Genomic DNA, 9340 nt, shown 5'->3' with positions numbered 1-9340 from the left:
CATAACTTTTGACTAAAAAATAACGCCATAAATAATATTTCAATATTCTTCAGAATAAATGATTACAGAAACATTGCTGTATTTCATGTTGTAGATTAACAGACATATGATAAACATGAAATATCCATCAATCCAAAGCTTATACACTGGTTAAGATCAGAGAATCAGACATGGCCAGGATGATTATGAAATCATCTCAACAGTCAAAAACACCTTATCATCTTCCTCTTGACTTTTTCTTGCCACAACAAATGTGTTTTATAAACTCATAGTTAAAGCAGCCAGAGAAAAAATTATAATGTAAAGCCAAGGGTCAAGAGCCCAACTAAAGCAAATACTGATCTCCATCATGGTGATAATAAGTTTATTTTATTTTTTTAATAAAACATCAACAACTAAATATCTGTTAATTCTCAACAATAACTTTTGTACGAAAGAAATAATGTCAAACTGGTTTGTAAACTGTTTTCATACTCAGTGTTGCAGTGTTTCTCTGTTTTTTTTTTTTTCTGTTCTTGTTTCTCTGTCCTTCAGTGATTCTGCTTGTCAGGTGTTCATCAGTGTCTCAATTCACTCACTTCTTTTCATTCACTCTGTCAAGTGGACTATATTAGTGAACTAATGTAGGGAATAGTGAATGAGGGTATAGGGTGTGATTATGAAAACAGCCTCTGAGTGTCGATTTTGAACACTGTTAATTTACAGTATATTCCTGCAGGCTATTTTTGTTTTCTACGGTATATTAATGTTTTAATGGAAAATGGTATGATATTGTCAGAATTTGGCCTCTTTTTCAGCAAGGGTTAACAGTGTAGGCTAATATAAGCTGGGGACATTCATACACACAGGAATATATAATATACATTCTGGGATGACTTAATTATGAGTTAAATGGAAAGAATGTCTGTATATTGGGTGTGTTTCTCCAGTTTCCAAGCCACATGTTCTTTCGTTCCTGGCGTGAGAGGGAAGTTCAGTTGATTCAGATCTTTTTGAAGCTCACAAAGGTGTTTGTTCAGCCTCTGCCAGGACACTAAAGTGACAATGAGGGCAATTTGATCCAGACTCATCGGCGCTAGGCCTGTGATTTACATGAAGTCCAAAAAGGTTAAAAGCTTTCTGAAGCTTAGAACTGAATCGGTCATCGTTCAGTCCAGACGCTACATTTTATACTGTATATGGACCTTGGAAAAAAGTGTAATAAATGTCATTAGATTCTGTCCTCTTTTATAAATGTTGCTTTTATGTTTCTTCTTATACTTGTTTTTGTGTACTATATAGTTGATTTATAAATGCTGTATGTTGTGATAAATTAATGAGATTTTTGTTTCTCTGTATTTTATTAGTTTTTGGTTTAGCGATGAAGAAATGAAGAAGTCTGCAGTGAAATTCCTGCTGAATCTCAGTGTTGCTGCTGTAGAAAATGTCACAGTTACAGGAACAAGATTCTCTACTCTGCTGTCGTCTGTGTGCAGTTACAAAACCTTCCCTTTTTTTGATCAAGAGTGGGTTGATGATTTTCCTGATGATCAGTGTGATTTCCTGCTGGATCTTTGCTCACATGTGAAGAACTATGAGACTCAAACAGGCAGGAGTTTCCTTCCAGCATTACAGTCAGTTTTCCAGTCACCTGATGTCTGGATCATAGATCTCTCACAGAGAAAGACCTCCGTCCTCCTGGAAGTGCTGAAACTCCAGACAGAGAAGAAACCAGTAGAGCTGAGAGGATGTTCAGAGGAAGAGAGTGAAATGAAGAGTTTCCTTCAGTGTCTGCCCTACATCTCACAGCTGAGGTACCTGAACTTTTGGATATTCACTTACTGTACCTACTTCTCAATCAGTTTCACTTCACTGTATCTGAATCTGTTTATGGAAAGATATGTTATTAATTTAAAATCATTTTCACAATGATTAGAGTTTTTTTTTTTTTTTTTCCCTTTCATCCGATGCACTTATTAAAGTATTTATAACAAATGAAGCTGAAATTTGCTTTCAAGCACAAATAGAAATTCTGCGTTCTTATCTTTGTCAGAATTCTGTGATCATTTTTGTCTGTTTAAAGTAATTTTTTTCTTTGGGAAACAGGTTTGACTATATGAATATCAGTGATGCAGTGAAGTTTCTTCTGAGACTCTTCAGTAAAGCAGCAGAGACTGAGACACAGACAGGAGAGCAGATGCTGAAACTGTTATCATCAGTCTGCACCTACACATCTTTTCCTTATCAAGAGACTGACAGAATTAAACAGAGTGATTTCCTGCTGGATCTTTGCTCACATGTGAAGAACTATGAGACTCAAACAGGCAGGAGTTTCCTTCCAGCATTACAGTCAGTTTTCCAGTCACCTGATGTCTGGATCATAGATCTCTCACAGAGAAAGACCTCCGTCCTCCTGGAAGTGCTGAAACTCCAGACAGAGAAGAAACCAGTAAAGCTGAGAGGATGTTCAGAGGAAGAGAGTGACATGATGAGTTTCCTTCAGTGTCTGCCCTACATCTCACAGCTGAGGTACCTGAACTTTTGGATATTCACTTACTGTACCTACTTCTCAATCAGTTTCACTTCACTGTATCTGAATCTGTTTGAATCTGCGCACATTTTATGCCTTTAAGCTCAATTTTAAAAGTCAACAAAACTATAACATATTTACGTGATGTACAGTACAAGAATGTAAAAGTGACCAAACTTCCCAGCTAGAAATGTTTTGTTCTAAAAACGTTCTGAGAACATTACCATGAAGTTCTAATAATGTTTTCAGCGGGTAGTTTTATTTTGGTTCCTAGAATGTTCTCCTAAAAGGTACACAGCAAAAACTCCAGTGATAAAAAGTTAATGAGATAATTAAGTGATTAATTTAGGGATGATTGAGTATTATTGAAGACACCTGATGTTAACAAGCAGAATCACTGAAGGAGAAAATCACTATTTTAAGTTACCATTATTGTGATCGGTGTTTAGTTGGTCTCTTGACCCTTACATATTTAACTTTAAATTTTGTTTGGCTGTTGTAACTGAGTTATAACTCTCAGATGAACAAAGTGAAAAGATGATCAGACATTGTTGATTATGTTTTGATATAATCATTATTTGACCTAAATCACAAAACTCATTTAGAGGCTAATCTCTGACTTAAATTTATATTGTTGATTACATCATCAAGTGATTCTACAACATAAGATCCAGAATTTTCTATTTATTCCAAAGGATTTATTAAAAGTTGTTTTGAAAAAATAAAAACAAAAAATTGTTTAGGCACAAACACACATCAAGATTGAGTGTATGAATCTCAACAATGGTGACAAACGAAATATTTAATTAGGAAAAGGAAATTATTAAGACAATTCAGATCATATTTTATTCATACCGCAATGCATGATGGGAGCCATGAATGAGTTTTGATTGGTGGCACCCAGAATGCACTGCAACATGCTTTATTATTGTCACCATTGTTGAGATTCACAGGCTGAATCTTGATGTCTGTGTGTCTAATTAAAATCTTTTGAACAGAACTTTTAAGAAATATTTTGGATTCTATAAAAAATGCTACAAATTGTATACTATAAAACCACCAGGCTGCTGCAATTAACAAGGCAAACCTAACTCTCTAAACTTTAGTACCATGTTTTAAGTCGCTTTGGATAAAAGTACCTGCTAAATGACTGAGTGTGAATGAGTTTAGTGTTTCAGGTCAAATGATCATTATGTCAAAACATAACCAACACCACCTGATCACATTTTATCTTTGTTCATCTGAGAGTTATAACTCAGAAACAACAGCCAGACAAAATCTAAAGTTTGTAGTTTGAGGGTCAAGAGCCCAACTAAAGCAAATGCTAATCACCATAATGGTAACTTAAAATTAGATTTTCTCCTTCAGGGATTCTGCTTGTTAACATCAGGTGTCTTCAGTAATGCTCAATCATCACACAATTAATCACTTAGTTATCTCATTCATTTTAACACTCTTCAGTGTTCATTTAACACTCATATTTTAACACTTTAGTTTTTGCTGTGTAGGATAACATTCTCTAAAAACATCCTCAAAATGTTACAGTTAAAACGTTATATCTTAGTTTACATTTAACCTTATAGAAACATTATTTGGAATGAGAAAACATCCTCAAAACATTCTTTGAACATTACATTCAAATGTTTTCTTTAAAACATTAACCAAACTTGTAGGGAATGTTAGCCAACGTTCCGAGAACGTTCCCTGCTAGCTAGGTTTTTTCTATTTTTCTTTCAATTTAATTAATGTACAATACTTTAGTTTAATAATAGCAATGGCTCAACAGGGCAAAATGAAAGATTAGATAGGGCTGAGTTTATTATACATTTTGTCCAATATGTTTAGTCTTTATTCGGTTCCACTTTATTTGCATAGTCCACTTTAGATGTTCTACTAACTATAAGTAACTTTGCAACTACATGTCAACTAACTCTCAATAGAGTATTAAGAGACTGTAGTAGACTGCTGTGAGTAGACTGTTAGGTTATGGTTAGGTGTTAGGGTTCGGGTTAGGAGAATAAGTTGACTTGTAGTTGCCAAGTTACTTATAGTCAGTAGAATGTCAGTTGGGGGAGCATCACCATAAAGTGTTAGCAGATATTAATCAGACAATCTACTAATACTCTAATGACAGTTAGTTGATGTGTAGTTGCAAAGTTACTTATAGTTAGTTGAATGTCTAAAGTGGACTATCGAAATAAAGGGTTACCCTTTATTCATGTTTAGACTTTATTTCAAGCTGTATAACTATGAATGTAAAACTAAATGTATCTTGCAGCACAGGGTGAAGTCAGTATTAACAACAATTTGGGACAAATTTTATGTAATTGAATTAAAAACTATGTTCAGTGGTGCGCCAGGATTATGAACAGTGTTGTATCTGTGCGCGCGGACAGACGCCGAGTGACGCTGCCGGTGTTCGTACACTCATAGAAAACAATGTGTTTCAATTTTAAAGACCCATCGCTGCGCTTCTCATTCGGGGTGTGTGTGTGTGTGTGTGTGTGTGTGTGTGACCCCTTTCAGAGTTCTGTGTAATGTCTATTCATATGTGCCGACTGGACCAATCAGACTCACAATTATTCATTATATTTCATTAATATTTAAATACTTATATTTCCCTTGATTGCTACACATATAGCATTTTAATTTTCTTTGGGAAACAGGTTTGTCTATAGGAATATCAGTGATGCAGTGAAGTTTCTTCTGAGACTCTCCACTAAAGCAGCAGAGACTGAGACACAGACAGGAGAGCAGATGCTGAAACTGTTATCATCAGTCTGCACCTACACATCTTTTCCTTATCAAGAGACTGACAGAATTAAACAGAGTGATTTCCTGCTGGATCTTTGCTCACATGTGAAGAACTATGAGACTCAAACAGGCAGGAGTTTCCTTCCAGCATTACAGTCAGTTTTCCAGTCACCTGATGTCTGGATCATAGATCTCTCACAGAGAAAGACCTCCGTCCTCCTGGAAGTGCTGAAACTCCAGACAGAGAAGAAACCAGTAAAGCTGAGAGGATGTTCAGAGGAAGAGAGTGAAATGAAGAGTTTCCTTCAGTGTCTGCCCTACATCTCACAGCTGAGGTACCTGAACTTTTGGATATTCTCTTACTGTACCTACTTCTCAATCAGTTTCACTTCACTGTATTTTGAATCCGTTTGAATCTGCGCACATTTTATGCCTACAAGCTCAATTTCAAAAGTCAACAAAACTATAACCAGCTGAGGTACCTGATATTGAACAGCCTTTTGCTCAACATGTTTAAAAAAGCTAGAGAAGCACTTGTATTAAATGGATCATTAAAAAAGTACTGTTTTGTGTTTACCTTTGGATGCAGAAATGTGTAGAATTGATTGAAAAAAACTTTAATTCTAATGGTCACGGGAAGCTGGAAAATAGTCAGGAAAATTAAACTGGTTCAATAAACCTCAACTAACGTTATGCTGTATATGGACCTTGAAAAAAAGTGTAATAATTGTCATTAGATTCTGTCCTCTTATATAAATATAAATGTTGCTGTTATGTTTTTTCTTATCAGAATACTTGTTTTTGTGTACTATATACTGTAGTTGATTTATAAATGCTGTATGTTGTCATAAATTAACTGGATTTTTATTTCTCTGTATTTGATCAAGTTTAGGATCTATTGTAATAAAGAAATGAAGAAGTCTGCAGTGAAATTCCTGCTGAATCTCAGTGTTGCTGCTGTAAAAAATGTCACAGTTACAAGATTCTCTACTCTGCTGTCGTCTGTGTGCAGTTACAAAACCTTCCCTTTTGATGAAGAGTGGGATGATTATAATCCTGTTTATCAGAGTGATTTCCTGCTGGATCTTTGCTCACATGTGAAGAACTATGAGACTCAAACAGGCAGGAGTTTCCTTCCAGCAATACAGTCAGTTTTCCAGTCACCTGATGTCTGGATCATAGATCTCTCAGAGAGAAAGACCTCCGTCCTCCTGGAAGTGCTGAAACTCCAGACAGAGAAGAAACCAGTAGAGCTGAGAAGATGTTCAGAGGAAGAGAGTGAAATGATGAGTTTCCTTCAGTGTCTGCCCTACATCTCACAGCTGAGGTACCTGAACTTTTGGATATTCACTCACTGTACCTACTTCTCAATCAGTTTCACTTCACTGTATTTTGAATCCGTTTGAATATGCGCATATTTTATGCCTTTAAGCTCAATTTCAAAAGTCAACAAAACTATAACAGATTTACATTATATACAGTACAAGATTGTAAAAGTGACCAAAGTTTTTTCTTTCACTCTGAGACTCACCTCATGTGTTTGCAATTTGCATAATGATTGCATATAAAAGTTAATGACCAACCATATCTTTATAAAAATTCACAATGCTGTTGCAGATCAAATGTAATGTGGATAACATTGAATAAATATCTTTTAGTCAGGTTAGATACTGATTATTAATCACTCAAACCCCTTTATCTAAACCTCTCTGTACATCCACCATGTTTGTAGTTTTTTTTAACTTTTTATTCGTGTTTGTAGTTCTAATCGAATCCTCGTCCAGTGCGCAGTGGGTTGTGGGCAATAGTAGCTGTTGAAGTTTGCTCAGATCTGCACTTCAGATTCTAACAGGAAATAGTGGATCATCTTTGATGTCAATTGGACTCATTGATGGACTCATTTCAACATACTACAATTTGGGACACTCTAATTATAATTTTGAATACAATTTAGGTCAGATAGTATACAAATTGGGACACAGAATAAATGATTGGAGAAGTCCTGCATACACCATTAGAGAGAAGACAGTCATTACACCTGAAGATCCAGTTATGGCATTTTGGTTAAAATTATTTGGTCAACCTGTTCTTAAATGTTTCCATTGCCAAATTGTAGTTTTCTGTTCCAGTTACATAGAGATTCATGCAAGCAGATCCATAACATCGTCCACATACTTTTTGTGAATCATCATCATTGTTCCACCTTATCATTGATTGGTTGCATATGGGTGATGTCATGCGATAGAAATGCTGTGCCCAAATTGCTCTCCCAATCTGCAAAAAGCATATTGTCCATCCAGGGAAAAAAACTATGTTTTGCTTCCATATATTGATGACAGACAATCACCTGAATGCAGTTGATGCCAAACTAATGCAACTAAATCAGATAAAAAAAAAAAAAGTAAACCCTAACTATATGTTTTTTCTCAAACAAAACATTGCCCTACATTTGATATACTATATTATCTGGCAAAATTCAAAACATACCTAACATAACCATTATGAAGAAGAATCAGTGAATGAGGTAAGAAAGTTTTAATGTACTCCTCTGATTCATGGTGTGTCCTACAGTCTGCACATATGCTATGCTCTATGTACTCTACCATGTAGTGTATGAATTTATTAAGGTAATTTTGTCATCCATAACAGTTTCAGAGTCAGAGCTGCAGATCCTTTCAGAGTCTTTCAGTTTTTTCTAAGCCGCTGCATTTGGCCTCTACACCGTTTACCAGCTTACCATTTACTAGGAGTGTTGAAATGTTACAGCATACGATTGACAAAGTTGCAGACCACCACTTACTTTTGAACAAGAAGATGATAAATAAGAGACTATATAAAAGACTTTGACACTGAAATCTTAAAGGGGAATGTATAGCAAACATGTCTCCTGACCCCCCCTAGATATTTAGTAAAATTCTTGCATCCTGAGCAACTTTCTGAGATCTGAGCTGGACTTGAACATGACTGAAAACAAGAGTTTGTTGCTCTATTCATCCTACTGTGTCATGCATCGTGCTGCTCCCCCTACTGGACTGCAGGTCAATATTTTCGTAAATAAAGTGGTAAATTATGTTTTTTGTGCAAACAAAGCACTCACGTCGCTTCATTAAAGGGGTCGTACAAGCTAATATGATTCTTTAGGGTCTAAATTAAAAGTTTGTAATATATTTTAATTAAAAATTCTCATTAGTATTGTAAGAAAACACTCATTTTACTTGGTCAAAATCAGCTCTGTTTTCAGCACGCCGTTTCAGTGCATACGTCTTTAAATGATAATGAGCTTTGCTCACCCCGCCCCTCTGTTCTGTGCGTACACCATTTGTAACACAATAATTGTAAAAAAACAAAAACCACAATAACGTGTTGTTCATTATAAACGTGGGATTATGAATTATATTGAGAACGTCGTACATAGAAAACATGCCGTAATGTACCCTGAGTGTAAACAGCCACATTCATTGTGAAGCGTGCTAGCGATTTGCAAAGATTAATATAAATATTAATATAAAGGTTAATAAAACATTACACTCACTTCTTCTTCTGGAGGTTCAGCAGGAACACGAATAGTTGGTACCGATTCTTTTTTCAGGAGCAGCTTCTTAGCAAAACCAGCTGTATACTGAACCTCGTTTGTAAAGCAGTCTGGTGTGTGAAATGATTCGCACAAACATGAAAGCATTGACGTTGATCGTGGGGAATATTCCCTTAGAAAACAAACTCAGCCACTGCGTCTTCAGCGGTTCGGATTTAGGAACATCAAAATGACTGCTGTGTTCCTGATTACACCCAAGAACAGAACACCACAATCGCTTAGACGCCATTCTACTCAGTGCTCCAGCCATACACAATGACCGCGCCGGACTATGATTGACAGCTCGCTCACGAGCGAGGGCGGGTCTGTGTTGAAACGCTGCTGTCAATCAACAATCGTGGGAGGGGCGTAGATTTTGTGACGTCATAAAATCGAACAGCTTGATTTGAGAGAGGGGAAAACATATAGAAGTATAGAGGGGAGAACATATAGAGAAGATTTAAAAAAAAAAAAAACACTAGATGGATTTTTATCATTTTATGATG

The 9340-nt window shown here is 35.9% G+C and overlaps 1 protein-coding gene across 1 annotated transcript in view; it reads left to right on the top strand.

Moving 5' to 3' along the window:
- The first annotated feature begins 1352 nt into the window (after positions 1-1352).
- The window catches only part of LOC307158255 (uncharacterized protein), a 20278-nt gene continuing 12290 nt past the window's right edge, over positions 1353-9340 (top strand). The window contains exons 1-4 of the mRNA XM_079870680.1: positions 1353-1793; positions 2086-2508; positions 5176-5598; positions 6156-6590. Of these exons, the coding sequence (XP_079726806.1) occupies positions 1369-1793; positions 2086-2508; positions 5176-5598; positions 6156-6590 (1706 nt within the window). The 5' untranslated portion in view covers positions 1353-1368. The remainder of the gene's footprint in view (positions 1794-2085; positions 2509-5175; positions 5599-6155; positions 6591-9340) is intronic.

This window comes from Squalius cephalus (assembly GCF_949319135.1).
Source record: "Squalius cephalus genome assembly, chromosome: 1".
NCBI classification, from domain to species: Eukaryota; Metazoa; Chordata; class Actinopteri; order Cypriniformes; family Leuciscidae; genus Squalius; species Squalius cephalus.
This window is presented reverse-complemented; position numbering and strand designations above follow the sequence as displayed.